Raw genomic sequence first — 16920 nt, forward strand, 5'->3', positions numbered from 1 at the left:
AGTAAGCAGAATTCTCGGGTACTCTTACACTGTTCTCTGCATTAGAAAGTTAAGTTTCACACATTGGACCAGCATTAACACTATTATCTGGAGAAAAAGGAAGATTATCTTTTAAGAATGAAATTAAAAGGACAAAAAAGAATTCAAAATAAAATCAAGCAGGTGCATGGGAATCTCAGTCGGCCACTGTGCTCTACACTAGAGCTGTGTGTGCAGTGATTGAGAGTGCGGTGCAAACTCACAATCAAAACAAGGGTAGCACAAAGGCTGATCGCCCAATAAGCTACAAGTCAGAACCAGAAAACATTTCATGATCATCTGTGTTCTTCATTTCTGAATCCTTGAAAAATATTACTTAGTTATAGACTAATAAACCACCCTTGTTCAAAAAAAAAGGAGAAAGAGAAAACAGCATTATAATGTACAATCTGTAATTTTATCTGTGGTCTACCTGAAAAGAAATGCATTTTTTTTCTAAAATGTAATTTAAGGCATGGATATTTGTCTATCTTTATTTGGGGTCATATACTTATCCAGAAGTATTAGCACTCAGTCATTTCTTTAAGCTACTCAGATGTCCATATAAAGCTGAGCCATCCACTTTTACCTGAGGATGCTTTTCCACCAATCTGCAGAATTATTAAAACCACATATACCTATGGCTTCCTTAGCTATTACCTCATTGTTCTCCTACTGGCTTAGAGTAACTTTATACAGAATGAAGATCGATGTATTTTAGATTTTGTTTTGGCTTAAAAGTTGCAGATCTTCCAGAAGTTTATGGTCCATAGCTGGCACATCTCATAAGCATCGTAACAGTAACGCAGTTAATACTGACTGGACAAACTGAATGCTCAACGTGGGTTAACAGAAGTATCAACACTGACTGTCCTCTGGGGGATGGGTTTCCATGGTTATTCAGTAACCTGAAATGATGCCTGCTTTAAATGTCACGATTCTATTTAAACAAAAGCTGCAGATACATACAAAGTGCCCTTCTGGAACTCAGTGTTCAGTGGATACTATTCGTTTGAGGGTCACTGCCTAGCATACGGACAAGGTGATACCTTCATTGGCTGCTTTTCCTCTTCGCTGGAGGTGGTCATGATTTTATGCCCAGATTTAACAAGTTCATCAATAATATCCTTGTGTCTCAAAATATCCATCGTGAATGCCTGTGATTTACCAAACAAAGACAAAATACAAAGAAAAGTGTGTGATTCCATGAAGGCAAGTAGGCAAAGCAGTTGAAAATAGCAAGCGACCCTGACAGGGTCTTGGAAGACGCAGAGCCTGGAGACGCACAACCTAGACGGCAACTGGAAATGTATTTCCTCACCTTTTGAACCTGCAGCTGAGCACAAGTCTGGTCTTGCTCAAGCCTGATGTCACCCAGAGACATTAATTTCTTCTCTGTTTCAGTAATCCAGGATAGTTCAGTATCCGCCGCTTGCTCAAACTAAACAAAAGATAATAATTAGGTCAGAAAGTTCCTGTGGCTGGTGCCAGAAAAAATTACCTATTTCTGTTGCTTCTAGATACTCCCTTTCCTAATTGGAGATTCTCAGCTTCTCCTTTCAGAGCATGCTAAACAAAATTGTGAGTGGTTGAGGGATAGAGAGAGAACTCTGTTCTCAAGCTCTTATGTCCTGCTGTATGGTCACGGGCACAGGAAGGATGCAAAGATGGCCGGCTCTGCAGCCTTCTGTTCCGGTGTCTCAGCACCCAAACATAACTGTTCTAAAACCTGACAATTAGATACCACTGTAAGTAATGTTTCATATGACTCCAATTCTCAGATGGGTAGGTAGCACTGTGCCATTAAAGTACCTTGTTCTTTATAAAAGAATGAAAAAATTCCATTTCCTTATTGTATGTGTTTATATATAAATGTGTGTGCATTTATATATAAATGAAGAATACACTCAAACAATTCATATATGACTTATAAACATCTCATTTAATACTGGGCTTTAACCATGTACAAGATCATTCCTAAATGTTTCAGTTGTTTTTCCTCATCATTAATTCATAATTCATAACTCATAGGCATGGCAGAAATTTTTAAAGTACAGAAAAATAGAGAGAAGAAAATTAAAATCCAGAGTTAATATTGTTGGTAATTCAGTGACTTTCCCCCAAGAAACTAGGAAAGTCAGACTTGTAAACTACCTTATGAACACCTTTATATTCTGCTTCTTTAATTATGAATATTCCCCACATTTTGTTTTTGTCCCTTTGAGTTGTCAAAGCGCAGTGTCTCCCATCAAATAAACTCTCAGTGCCATTCTGAACCAAGCAGGGATCAGAAGGTGGGTGAGTAATACCATAGCTGCCGGGGATAAAGGTAAGCACGAGAGCTTTAGCTGGAAGAACTCATGGGAAATGGACACGCAGCCTGCCAAAGCCAGGACTGCCTGAACGTTCCACTTCCCAAGAGAAGCTGGAAATCAAACTGGGAGCAGAGGAGGATAATTGGGCGAGAGAAGAGAGGGTGGGGCTGAAAAACAAGCCCGAGAATAATTCCACTTTAAGGGCTCTACATTAACACAACGTAAACACACGGGGAAATGGAACAGACCAAGTTTCCTCTTTCCAAGATAAGTAAAAGTAAAAACGCCAACATGACGAACAGAACCCTCCTGCAACACGAAGAGGAAGGCGGAGTGTCTTGGACCTGGGATCTTGAGGATCAACACCCAAGGGTGGTATTTTTTGCACCTCACCTATTCAAGATTAAGTACAAAACAAATAAGGAGCCCCTACACACCAATGCATATAGACGCAGGCCCAGGCGGGGGGGGGGGGGGGGGCGGGGCAGCCTAGAGAGGCAGAAAACAGACAATCCTCACTTCAAGTCAATCAAATGCCACAGAGCAAGATGGCAGCCCCACTCACTCATGCCAAGAGGTAGCACGAGGAGCCTCGGATTTCACCTTTGAATCTGAGACAGTGTTCCTATATCCCTTTCAGGATGATTTTAAGCAGGAGCCAAAGTTTTATTCCCACTGACTCAAAACTAAGTTCCTTCCTCCAGTGTAAAGGGAGGGCAGCGGGGAGTCTGGACTTCAGCCTGTCAGGTAGTAATGAGGCACTTCTCCTTTGCCCCACTTTGGTGGCATCATAACAGACCTAGTGAGGAGTCAGAGTTCTCCTCATCACTTGATGTCAGACCATCATGGCCTCCCACACTGTGCAGAGAGCAGGAATGACCAGCCCCACCCAACAAAGATGAGGCATGTTCCCTAGAGTCCACGGGAACCTGCGCTTTTATCTGCCCTGGCAACAACCCCAGCTGCTCCTGCCACATTGAAAACGGATACAAGCAGATGAAATCAAAGACTTAACCCATATAAAAACTAGGAAGACTCATCTGCCCCTGCCTCTGGAGTGCTGGGATTAAAGGCCTACGCTACCGTGCCTGGCCAGTACTGTTCTCTCTAAGGGTGGATGTTTTAATATTTTAGTTTCAAGACCAGCGACATAAATCTGATTATTATTGTTAAATCTTTGGGAAACACTTGAAAACATTTTTGACTACAGCTGGTCTGTAGTTAGTGCTTGAGCAAGCTCCAATGCATGCTAACCAATATGATCTCAACCTTTGTTGCAGATAATTCAGCCCGTATCTGCTTCATATCACCCAAATAACTGAACACAGAGAAACCTGCTCTCAAAGGACGGAATATTTGTCTTGTTACTCAGAGAAGGCCTTGGTGCCAGCTCTGGGATGTTCAAATAAATTTTAATGGAAAAAGTATTTTAATAGAGTTGAATAAACTTCATAAGTAAATATGCCCACTTTCCTACAACAATGAGGCATACAAATTCCTGCAAGCTGCAAAACAGGCGGGCGAACACATTCCTCGGGTATGAATGCTCCTCAGAGAAACTTCCTAGGCAGGGCCTTGCTATAGTGTTCCTTCCAGCAGCCTGCGTGAGCCTCGACTATTAAAATACAGAAAGGGGAGAGCGTGAAGCTTCAGAACCTACGAATTACAGTTACACGATGCTAGAAAAGCAACTCTGGAGACTCTCCCACAGCCTGCTTGTGCTTCCTGCCTTTGCGTGGTGTGATGGAAGAGGTTGGTCACACATCTCCTGCTGGAGGTATCTGACAAAACCATAGAGCTTTGAACCAAGTCTGCAATCCAAGCCCGATGACTGGATGCAAACAGCACGGAGATCTCAACAGGGGTCAGACAATGCACAATAAACTTCTAGGCCGCTGCACTGCCCACCATTTTCCGGGGCTGTGGCTAACAGCAGAATTCTCTGAAACTTTGGAGTAGAAACCATGTGAGCCACAGACAGGTCAGAAACTATCATTTTTCCCCCTTTTAGTCATCCTTGGAAAAAACTCTACGTCACCAAGAAAACTCTTTCCTTTCGAAAACAAAGGCCTTTTCTTGGCTACAGCAGCATGCCAGGGAACAGTTAACACTGACCTATATGCTAACTCGAACTATTTACTCTCAGATCCGTAAGGCTGAGTCTAGGCCTAACACTAGAATGAGCAACACGCACACATGCAGATACAGAGCATTCTGTTCGGAAGGCAGGGCTTCCCTGTGTGTGTGGCAGGGTGCTGCCTGTGATGTAATGGGGGCAGATGGTTGCTAGCTATATGCAGATCAGCAGCGCCCTAGTGCTCAGATGCAGCCCAGCCAAATTCTATTAAAATCTCAGAGTTTATTTCTGAAGCACGGTAATCAGAATGGAAATACGGCAGTAGTCATGTTTGTTCAGGTAAAGACCCTGGGCAGCTGGAGACCGTCTGTTGCCTAGACAACAAGATACTGGTCCTACCTGCTGAGACCGCAGAATGGCAGCATCGATCTCTTCTACTTTCTGAGTGATGGTGTCGCTCACCAATCGGTAGCGCTCGTTGTCCTCGGCGACCATTTTCTCAAGTCCTTCTCTGGCCCTCCAGGGTACAAGTTCCAACAGAGCGCTGCTCACTTCATTAAGGGAGTCCAATAAGGCTTTGTTGCTCTTCACTTCTTTTTTCAGTTCCTTGAAAACACACACACACACACACATATGGGTAAAGGTTCGGGCAGGCTCTCCTCTGTTCTTGGGGGTCCTTTGTTGGCTAACAAAGCTGTACTTGGCCTGGCTAGTTCTCCCTGAGCTAAACAAAACTCCATTATTTATAGCTGTTTTGCAAAAATGAACGTGTTTCCAGAGAAGTTTAGAGAACAGTTCCTTCCTCAACACGGCAAGATCGGGTCTTTGAAATGGAAAATAAATATTTACAATTTGGAAACACAAACCCAAACAAGTTACTATATAAGCGATCAGGTAACAATGCTAAAACAAGAAAGCTGCCGCACTCCTGAGGAACGGGGCTTGCCGTTGCACCTCTGCAGCCTCACCAACCCCCTTCCACCGCAATGGATCTGAAAAGAACGCTTGGAAAGGCAGTGTATTTTTGTGATGTTGCCAGAAAACCCACCTGTGCCACCCATCTCTGACAGAAATGCTTTCCCAAACAAATTACAAATCTCTGAAACAATGGTCATCTTCTTTTTTTCTTTTCCTTCTTCATTATTCTATCTTGGGCAGGAAACCATATTCCTAGTTATATGAGTCTATACGCTCTGTCTGAACAGTCAATTTACTGCCTGCTTCCACCAGGCCCCACCCACCAAGACAACCTAACTGGGACCCTCCCAGACACGCCCCTTGTGGGTGACAAATGCCTTCCTTTGAGAAGCACAGATACACACTTTCTGTCTCTCTTGGACTTGGCTTGAGGCTTCTCCTCTCAGGGCCTGAGTCTCGTAGGAGAGCAACTCCACCTCCACCCCGTCCAGCCAGCAGCACAGCTCCTTGTGCGTGGACTGCAGCTGGGTGGCGAGCTGCAGAGCGTGTTCCAGAGTCTTCGCTACATCGGCGCTCAACTTGGTGATGTCTTTGTACCGTGCTTTAATGGCTTCCAACTTATCTTGAATTATTAAAACTTCATCACCTAAAATTGCAAAAGACTTATTATTTCTTATAGAAGGATAAAAAGCTAGGGTAGGGAGTTTTTTTCAGGGACTACTGATGATATGTTTGGGGGGGGGGAGGAAACATTTTCCTAAAGATGATCTGACCCAAAAGATACTCTTACTTCTTCCTCAGGATTGCTAGCCATAATATCACTAAAACTAGAAATGGCGATGACAAGGACCAGAGAAACTTTTATGTGTAACATTCTATTTACCTTACAAAGTTGTCTGTCTTCAAGAGCGAGGGCTACAACAGCCTGTGCTCAGGTCCCTGACTTATAAGCGGGGTTTCGTCAGGCGGGATGTCCAACCTTCCTGTGCTTGCTCAGCACTCCTCGCTTCCACACTTGTGGGGATCTTTATCTGCCTGTCCTTCCTTTTCAGACAGACATCAGCTATGCCCTAAGCTTCATACTTCTAACTCAAAGGTCTAGATACTTTATCACGTCTTTAGCCACAAGGATATCTGCCCCGTGCACACATGCACTGCTGAGACAGGTAAGGACTTTCCTGTAGCCAAAAGAATTGCTAAAATAACTTAGTTTCTCGGAGTTGCTCAAGAACCTCTCACGTAGATATTGAGCCATGCGTCTGTTTTCTTGGTGGCGCAAGCTCGGAGAAATGACACCTACCTTAAAACAAAACAAGAAAATGGATTTCCAAACCCATGTATTCGCCAGTGCTCTCACGGTAGAAGACTAACACAGCCATAGTGCAGACTGCTCTGAGTAGCGCCTATGGCAAGCACTTGATACTATGAGTAATCCACATGGCGTCCAGCAAGAACACAGTGAGATCACACAGAAAACCCACTCGACTGACCTTCAAAGCTTTCTGCAGGGTGAAGCCTTAGAGCTGCCTCACAAAGTAGGAAATGTGCTGTCTCCCCACCCCCACCCACCCCCGGCCCTTGAACTACACCCTGACAGCGCTACAGGCTGCTGGCTGTGGACGAGCCCGAGGCATCTCACCTGTGGTTTGTTTGAGCAGCTCTAAGCCATTCAGCAGAGCCTGATCTACGCTCTGTTTCCTGAGGAGGATGTCTTCTTGCAGAGCCTAGAACACAGGTACCATTGGTATGGAAGCAGGGGGAAACAACTTTAAATCAGAAGCAGCACTCACTAGCTTGAGAGAGCTTCCACTGGGCTCTGGGGACAGATCTGGAGAAACATCTCCCACTTTTAAAAGCCCGCTCGCCATTCCCTCTCTCTTCCCACCCATACTCCACGCCCCGTGTTCATCCACCATGATTCACAGCGCTCCCCTTTTAGAAAGCACCGAGGCCTTGTAAAAATTCCCTTTGTGGGGGCACTGAAGTACTGCTTCATTATAGGCCCTTGAATACAACAGTAATCACACTGAATAAGCAAAAGGCCAGCTAAATGGATGGATTCAGTAACGTGTCATTAAAAGTACCCTGTACACACAACAAAGTCTCTTGTGAGTATAATAAATCATAATGGACATGAAATAAATACAACTAATAAAAATGAATAAATTAACAACAACTGAAATGAAAAAAAAAACATAAATAAATGAAGATACCCGGAGTTCAGCCTGCTGCTTCCACAGGGCCTCAGCGCTGTGATCCTGGACCGACAGCTTGCTCAGTTTGCCATGCACTTCATTCAGCCAGTTCATCAGCTCAACTTCATCTTCCCCAAAAATCTTAGCATTACACAAGGCCTGCTGGAGGAGCTCAGACCTGCTGTGACTTTTCTCTTGAATCTCAAAGTACCACGCTTGAGAGCAGTCTAGTTTACTCTGCACCAGGTCTTTATCCTCCCTGGAGCTCAGAACCTTTAAGGACTGGCCAAAGCTAACAGCCTGGTGTAAATGTTTACTGTGATTGATGATGTCATCTTCTAAAGCCTAAACAAAGTTCAAGAAAGGAAAACAGAACAAAACAAAAAGGAATGGACAAATGAAAATGTAAACAGAACCAAAGGATGATTTAAAAATGGATTTGGCTTTGCAATTATGCATAAAATAACAAATGTATGTCACAAAAACCATGAAGCAGATGATAACGTGGGCCTCACCGACACACGGCATCTTACTTTGTGCTGTGCAATCTGCTCCTCCAGCTTCGGTGCCTGGGTTCCTATGGGCTCAGAGTTTGCCAGTCTCTTTTCTACGGCCGTGAGCCACTCGTTCAGCGGTTCCAAGGCCTCGTGAAACTCCTGCGCTACCACCGAGATGCCTTCCAGCTGGCGGTTCCTACACATTTGCCGAGATATAGGTCAGTCAGGGATGGAGAATGGGTAACATCACCAACGAGTGTTTTCAGCCACGCTCCTTCCACTCTATTCTAAACGTGGCTTTAAAAGCATCAAGTAAGGCTAAGCTTTGAAACACAGACATTTAAAGGACATGTTAAAATAGCTCTAAATAAACGAGACTAAACGAGATATCCAGCACATGAACACGATGATGGGTGAAAGCCACCTTCCCTGAGAATATGCAGGCCAATTCTAACCACACTTAAAGGCAGCGGCAGTAAGAACAATGACAAGAGGCGCTACTGAGGACACAGGGCACGCCTGGCCTGGCTGGAAGCACTCTGGACGTGATTTCAATGGAAGCGGCACGGGCTGGAGTTATTTAGAACAAGATGGTCAGAGGTGGACTTTCAGACTTGAAGAACTGTGACTGCTACTAGAAAAATAGAGCGTCAAGTGCATTTGTCAAAAGCAATCGTTAACACGTTGTGGATTTAAATGTCAAAAATAGGAGAGCTCCTCGGATTAATTTACAAGGTGAAGGGCTTTCAGAAACAGGGCTGCAGAGCATCCAAGTAGTCTTTCTGTTTCTACTGCTGTTTTCCTCGTGGGCCCAGCCGCCAGTCCTCTGCTGAGATCTGGCTCTTGTCCTATCTTCCTAACACATTGACTTTTTCAGGAATAATATTATCTGGGAAATGAATTTCCCATGAAGCTGAATTACAGAAATCGGCAGCAGGGAAAAAAATATAATTTTCATGCCTTTTTTTTTTTGAGACACGATCTCACTATATAGCCTTGGCTGGTCTGAGATGCCGTGTAGATCCAGGTGACCTATAACTCACAGATATCCACCTGCCTCTGCCTTCAGAGTGCTATGTTAGCGCACACACATTTTAAAAGCCTCCACCGTCATTCTAGTTCTAAAGAGGCAGGAATTTACGCAGTACAGTTATTTCACTGTCAACCCAATCACTCCGCGTGACTCCTCGTAGTCACCGTGAATCAAAGCAGCCGCACTGCAGACAGGAGGTGCTGCACTGGTTGCGACTCTGTAATCAAAGGGTTGTGAGCAGGAGCCCAGGAGAGCCGCATTCTGCTCTACTGTTGTCATGGAGGGAGAGGCCCACCCACTGCTTCCTTCTTAACTCCTCCCTTAAACATGGCCATCACTCCCCGTCTCCAAGCTCCTTCCTGTTATAGGCTTCCTGCATCCCATGCATTTGCACTTTAATGCAATGAAAATGTCATCATTTTCAATGGCCGTAGGTCTATCGGTCTGCACTTATCTGGGAGCGGAGGTGACCCAGCTCCCTCAGAACCCAGCATGCACCTGTGCCTGACTCATGGTAGAAAGAGAAGGGCTGTGCAATACACAAATGAACGCATTACCCGCGAGGGAAATGCTTTCATAATAAGCAGGGATGTAGCTGGTGGCCACAGGGCAGCAGAAGAATGAGGGGACAGGCACCGCAACCCCTGTACATACGATGAATATGCAAACGTAGAGAACACGGATTAAAGGAAGAGCTGCTCCAACCCAAGCCCCCAGTGCACTGCAGCTGCTCCACAGGGACCCTCGCAGTACCTTGCTTCAGCTCTGCTAAGCAGGGCCTCCCATCTGCTGTCCAAGAGGCTCAGCTGCCTTGACAGCTTCACTCTGTCTGCGGGCTCTGCAGAAGCAGCGATTTTCTCTCCTTCTCGTTTGATCACCTCCACAGTGGACTTCCGGTCTTCCAGCAGTCTCTGCAGAAGCTTCAGACAGAATGTTCAACATTTTAAGAGGCAAATATTAAGTATTTATATCTTATGTATGATACAGATAGGTAGATAGATAGATAGATAGATAGATAGATAGATAGATAGATAGATAGATAGATAGATAGATAGATAGATAGATAGTATGGGCATATACGAAAAAATATGAGAAGTAGGATTTTAAAAATAATCCATTTGGGGCCAGTGAGATGGTTCAGCAGGTCAAGGTGGCTTGCCACCAAGCCTGATGACCTGAGTTTGATCCCTGGGACCCACACGGTGAAGGGGAGAACCAACTCTCACAAATTGTCCTCTGACCTCCACATGCAGGCTGTGGCACATGCAGGCCATATAAATAAATAGTCATAAAAAAAACACTTCTGAAAAGGAAAGAGAAAAGCATTTGGTGGAATGGCTACTGCAGTGCCAGACACTGAGGTGTGGCTTTCACCTGAGACAGCTCTCAGTGGTAGGGTCACTGCAATCTCCACAGAGGATAAGCAGCCTGAACCACGGGAAAAGTATAACGTCCTCCTTACTTTAATAAAACAGGAATACTCTAAGCACCCAAAAGCTATCAGCTCTACCAAAATAAAAGATTTCCATAAATCACCAGTGTTTTCAAATCACCTTCCAACACGGAACAATGCACTACAGGCAAGCAGGTTACAATCAGAAAAGCCCGCAAGTTGGAAGGCTGTACAGGAGGCTCGTGGCCCTCTATGCGGCAGAAGCAGCATTTCAAACCCCACATAAGGATGAAAACTTAGGAAGAGCTCTCAGACACCCAAAAAGAAGGGAGTGTGGGGTGCACTGGGAACTCAGGAGCTGCCAGAAAGATTAAGGTTTCAAGACTTAGCAGTTAAAAGGAAATTCAATTTAAATCTAATTGAAGGCCAGACTCAGGGTCACCCTGCCCTAGCTAATCAAAACAAATCATCCCTGAGCAACTGTGTGTATAAGCACTGGGCTCCAGCAACGAGGCGCAGGAGCTCAACCAGACAGACCTCTGCTTCCTTACTCTGATCCCAAGAGACAGTTAAGGAGCAAAGATTTAACAGTTACCCTGAAGTAACACGCTACAAGAATACTGTGAGACTGAGACCACCAAGAAGGGCATTGAGGGGAAAGCCCACTTCCAAAGGAAAAGGCACAGATGATCTTGACACAGTTCAGGCCACAGGGTAAACAATAAGGAAGCACATGGTTTAGGTAGCAAGGAGAACTATTTGGATACTTAAAAAAAATTACATTTATCGTGTGTGTGTGCGCGCGCGTGCGCGCATGCACACGCATGCACACTCACACACACTTGTAGAGGCAAGAGGACAACCTGTGAGATTCAGTTCTCTGGTGCCTCCGTGTGCATCTTGAGGACTTCAGACTGTCAGGCTTGGTGGCAAAGCCCTTTACCCGGGTGCTGAACCAACTTGCCAGCCCAAGTGGGTTACTTTTGGTGAACGGAAATAACAAAGCCTTTGGCAATTAAAAAGACAAAGTCAACAAATGGATTCTACTGACCAGGCATTATTACTCAAACCAGGAGAATACCTTAAATTAGTCCAAGGTAGCAGTATATAATTAAAAACCACACAGATACAATGGGTTTCCAGTATGTTTCCTTCCTCCCCCTCCTGTTTCGTTGTCTGGTACCAGAGCCTGAACCAGCACCTCACATATCCCGGGCCACTGCAATTACATCATATCCCCAAGCTGTTTGTTCACATTCAGGTTCCAGACAGGTTCTCACTGAGCTGCGGACCAAGAACCTGTGACCCTCCTACCTCTACCTGCCACGTGGCTGGGATTATAGGCCTGGGTCGTAAGGCCTGGCTTTATTTCTCATATAACTTCCTAATTGGCTAAGTTTTCAGAGAATTTTTAGAGAGCGGATATGGAATGTAGAACTAAAGGAAGCAGCCAATTAAACTTTTAAAAAAAAGTTTAAAATTAAACTTTAAAAAAAAAAGTTTAAAATTAAACTTTTAAAAAAAAGTTTAATCTAGCAAATAGTGTATGTATTTAAGGGTTATAATGCAATGTTTTAACACGTGTGTACACCGTAGAATGATTTAATAATAAAACTAATTAACAAAGCTTATTTATATTTATTTACATTTCAAATCTATATTTATAACTAAAATCTTAATTTTGAAATAGACAATAGCCCAGTGGTAAGGCACTTTCCTAGCATGGCTTAAGTCCTAGATTCAATTCCAAGCAACACAACATACACACACACAAATTGAGAGAGAGAGAGAGAGAGAGAGAGAGAGAGAGAGAGAATGCATGTTATTATTATGCCTGCTAACTAAATTAAACCAGGGCTAGAAAGGTAAACTAGAACTTGATTATAGGGGCTGAGGAGATGGCTCAGGAAGCACACAAATTTGCTCTGCAAGCTTCAAGACTGGAGTTTGAATCCCCAAGACCCACATAAAAAGCCAGACAGGACTGCATGTGCCTGCAATCCTAACATACCCAGTGAGTGGGTGGAAACAGACAGATTCAAAGAACCCGGTGCCAGCCAGGCTGAAGCGCGAGCCCTTGGTTCATTGAGAGCCCCTGTCTAGAGGAAACAAGGTGAGGAGAGGGAGGCACCTGATGTCCTGCTCCGGCCCCTCCATTCAAGCACTCACCTGCATACCTCACACATACACACAGCTTGACTTACAATTTTTATATGTAATGAAACTATAAATTCAATCTCAAATAATTAATCTACTCCCCATTTAAAAAGTCATACATAAACAACCTTACTAATATACCATGTGCCATGCCTTTTTCTGTGTGTCATTTCAAATCACAGCTGCTAAATCACTGGAAATGTCATTAAAAGCTTCACGCCTAGCTGCTACACGATGGTGAGCCCAGCACTGTATATGCTGTCTTGGGCTGCTCTCTGTCATCGGCATCAGAGCAGTGGCATTACATTTCCAGCAAGTGCGAACCGAGGATTCGCACCGTCAGCGCTCGAGAACCCGCCAGAAGGACAACGCGATGGGTAAATCTTATGTGTTAGAGAGTGACGATTTCTTCTGTCCCAATGCCACCTGGTCAGTGAAAGGTTTCTTGGCTGTTCCATTTAAAGCTACTGGCAACACCCCTCTACTCCAGCACTTCCTGCCCTGACCCTGCCTCTGTCACTTGCAGATTCCCCCCTCATCCCTGCTCTGAAATACTCTAGGTTACATAATGATTTTGTTTATTGGCTTTCACAGCCTGTCTTTCCCATTACGCTTTATGTTCAACAGGGACTCTTGGTTGTTTTCATCCGGGGCTGTATTTCTCGCAGCCAGAACAACGCCTCGACCAGAGAAGGTTGCAGGAGGTAGGTGCCGGCTGAGCAAGTGGCAAGAAACCATTACTATGACATCAGGTTAGTTCAAGTGAGAAGGTACACTCTGATTGTCCTTTAAACATTAAATATGAAAGCAAATGATAATATCATTAATTTTACCTTTTGCTCTTGTATCTGGGCTTTCACCACTTTGAACTCAGCCGATGGAGGCTTCTGATTGGCCACAAGGTCCTCGGTGTCTGCCATCCAGCTGAGCAGGGACTCCAGGGCGTCCTGGAACCTCCCACAGTGGAGCAGGGCCTCCTGCAGCTGGGCTGTCCGCTGAGCCACCTGCAAAGTTCCAGTTGTTTCAACTTATTTACTTGTTTCATTAAAAGAAAAAAGAAGGGAATCTGCCCACTAGACACCACTTCTCACAACTGTTTCTTAACTTGGTCACGTACTTTCCCTTTCCCTCCCTCTCTGTATGTGTATATGTGTGTTTAAGGCCAGAGACAGACTTTGTGTCTTCTCTTACTTTCCACCTTAATTTCTGAGACAACATCTCACCAAACCAACTGCTTGCCATTTAGGCCAGATAGGTCAGGATTCCACCTGTCTCCACTGTCTCCATCCCTCAGTGCTGGGGTCAAAGGTCAATGTCATCTGCTTTTAGGTGGGTGCTGGGGTTCCAAACTCAGGCAGATATTTTACCTACCATCTCCCGGACCTTTTCTTTGCTGTGTGCACGTGTGTGCCTATGTGTGCACACGTGCCTTGTGGTGCTTTCCCCTCTATTCATAACAAGACGCCATTCTTGGACTATGCCACTGTAGCCATGGCAAGCAGAGCAAAACAACAGCGGCGGTCAGGTCTGTGATAAAGGTAACGGAGACGCTGACACTCCGTAGGGAGGTCTGGAGAGTCTCCTCTGGGATCCCTATTACCCTAGCCCCCAGTTGCAAGTGATCTTGGGTGACGCTGAACTGTATAGAATTGAAAGGTTAATGCCATCCACAATGGGGTGGGTCTTTGTGGTGACTTAGCTATTGGGGGGGGGGTCACACATGCTCTCGTAAGTAACCTCTCACTTGCACCCTGTTTTTAAAAAAAAACGACTTAATAAACTCATTGGTCTCAAAAAGCTGGACTTCAGTGAAATCCCACTTCAGTCTGCTGTTAGTGCCCGTCTGGGTGAATGGATGTCCACGTGGATCTCCCCAAGAGAAATTAACACAACAGAGCTTGCATCCCTTACATCTGTGAGTCACCAGGGCAAAGGAGCTACCACGGCATGAGAGGTTTGCATGCTTTTTTAACATAGCGCCATCCACCATGGCTGCCTACAGTCATACCTGCTAGGTCTGTCAGAGCAGAGAACATGGCAGGGCGAGTCAACCCACGAACTTCGTCCATCCGTATCCCCTATCTACTGTCAGGGGCCCTTCAGTGCACAGCAACATGAAAAGGGCAAGCGCGCTTGGGCACGAGCGGCTACCAGGACAATGACTACTAGCCGTGGAAGAGGACAGTGAGCAACCACTAAGGCGCTCAAGGGACGGCGCAATTACCTTCTTATTGAGCGTTTTCCACCGCGTATTGACATCATCCAGGTCATGCTCTAACCCCTGGGTGCAGGTGTTTGCAGCTGCGCTCTGAATGAGGCCTTGCCCTAACCAGTTCACGTCTTGCTGCTTCACCTGCAAGGCTTCAATTTCTTCTTTCTGGAACACCTGCAGGTTGGGAGACCCACATCGTAAGAACTATATTATCTAACAACCACCAAATGTGTAAAGACCATGTGCTTGCTCATTACACAGTAGAAAAGTGAAGGGAGCCACTGTTACTGAGATATCATTTACTATTACTTTGTGAGTATGAAATATAAATTTATGGCACTTAACAATGTATCTTATATACATTTAATAAGATCGCTTACAAAACCAAGGTAAGTATAATGGAATTTCCTATCATCACAATTTAACTCTATGGGAAAAAAAAAACACAAAAAATACTAAGGAGCAAAGGATAAGATGTCCCTTTCGAGTCAAGGAATTCTCATGGGGGCTCATAAGGCTTGGTGCGATATAGCTGGCTAACAACTGAAGCTTGGGACTCAAATTACAAGTGGAAACTCGCTGGCAGGACAACAAAGTAGGTCAAGAGGCCAAGTGCGTGCCTACCCAAAGGACCAAAAGACAAGGGCAGCAAGTGGAAAAGGACACAGGGCACATGAGGAGTCCCACAACCACAGCAGTGGAAGGTCCAGCCCCAGGGGAACGCCCAAGGGGACACGGCAAGACCCATATGCACAGGGTGGTTCATAGTGGCCAGTGGCAGAGAGGAGGCTAGGGCCGACCTAGAACAGTACTTGGCCCTAAGAGTGAGGGTAGAGCCTCTGACCTTGAATATCACGTGTCCTGAGGAAAGTCACACCCCATGCCTACTATGACATAGTCCTCTCCTAAATATTGCAAACACTTCCATCGAAAGAAGGGGTCCTGGAATTTTAACCATAAAACACAAAAGGAAACCTCAATTCACCAACTATCTTCAGGGCACAAGTTCTAGTGTAGAAACCAGGACAACATGTCTCTCCCAAGACTGCCCATCCATATGTAATGGCTCCAATGGAAACAACTTGGAAGGAGTCACAGTCAGAGAATTTGAAAGAATGGTTAAACTATGTTCAGACAACTCAAGAGGATATGAATATACCCCAAAAGTACAAAAACAAAGATCTGAACAACAAAAAAGTTTCCAAAGTACAAAAATAGAACCTAATAGAGACATAGGATTGCTGCAGAAAATTCAAATTGAAATGAAAAAAAAAAGGAAAAAAACAAACCAACCAAACAAACCTAAAACCAATAGGCCAAATTAAGAAATCCTAGTGGAAAGCCTTACCCACAGAATGGAACACGTGGAAGACAGAGCAGGAGTTCCTGAGGACAAGGTGGAGGAATTAATCATTCACTAAAAGTCAAAGATTGAACATGAGAAAGCCTGGGATAGCCCGGAAAGACCAAATCTTCTAATGATAGTATAGACCGAGGAGGAGAGCCCTACAGCAAAGGCACCGAGAGGACTATCAAGGCAGGCGTGACTCCAGTGATGGACCCCTGCACTCACAGCCCCTCGCCCCCGGATCTGGACCCCACTCATCAGCTGTGGTTTCTCTTTGCTCGCTACTACCCATGAACCTGCTGTCAACACTTTCCTGGGACCCTCTCCCCTACTGTCCATCCCATCCAACACACGGTCCCCCAGCTGCTTGTGGGTGTAAAGGATGTACTACATGAGATTAAAATACAATCCACAGAACTGGAACTTACTAGTTTTTGTCTAACAGTTCTATACCCTGGGCCTACTACGATGCCTAGTAGTAATATGTACTCAAGGGTTACTTGTTGAATCGGTATCAACACAGAAAAGATACGGCTATCTTGGGTGGATGCCCTTTCCAGTTAACAATGAAGGTAACACACCAATTTTTTTTCCCACAGGTAATATAAATATTTACAATGTTGGGCTTGGAGAACGTTATGAGAAAAAAAAACAATTATTTTTAACTCCCTGATGAAATTTTTACACAGATAATAAGGTAGACTAAGATTTGGGATTCTGAGTCATTATACTGAAGAAAACCATAATAATAATTAAT

General features: G+C 44.7%; 1 protein-coding gene across 20 annotated transcripts in view; it reads right to left on the reverse strand.

Annotated features, from left to right (window-relative positions):
* Dst (dystonin) overlaps positions 1–16920 on the reverse strand; it is a 397254-nt gene that overhangs the window by 51522 nt on the left and 328812 nt on the right. For 15 of the 20 annotated variants that reach the window (XM_075980523.1, XM_075980520.1, XM_075980522.1 and 12 more), the window contains 10 exons: positions 14828–14989; positions 13437–13607; positions 9807–9973; positions 8057–8216; positions 7542–7868; positions 6968–7052; positions 5733–5974; positions 4810–5016; positions 1340–1459; positions 1068–1175 (listed from right to left, as the gene is read on the reverse strand). In XM_075980523.1, the coding sequence (XP_075836638.1) occupies positions 1068–1175; positions 1340–1459; positions 4810–5016; positions 5733–5974; positions 6968–7052; positions 7542–7868; positions 8057–8216; positions 9807–9973; positions 13437–13607; positions 14828–14989 (1749 nt within the window). The remainder of the gene's footprint in view (positions 1–1067; positions 1176–1339; positions 1460–4809; positions 5017–5732; positions 5975–6967; positions 7053–7541; positions 7869–8056; positions 8217–9806; positions 9974–13436; positions 13608–14827; positions 14990–16920) is intronic. The other 5 variants (XM_075980528.1, XM_075980535.1, XM_075980538.1 and 2 more) reach the window with 1 other exon arrangement.

The sequence above is a fragment of the Microtus pennsylvanicus genome, chromosome 7 (assembly GCF_037038515.1).
Source record: "Microtus pennsylvanicus isolate mMicPen1 chromosome 7, mMicPen1.hap1, whole genome shotgun sequence".
Classification (NCBI taxonomy): domain Eukaryota; kingdom Metazoa; phylum Chordata; class Mammalia; order Rodentia; family Cricetidae; genus Microtus; species Microtus pennsylvanicus.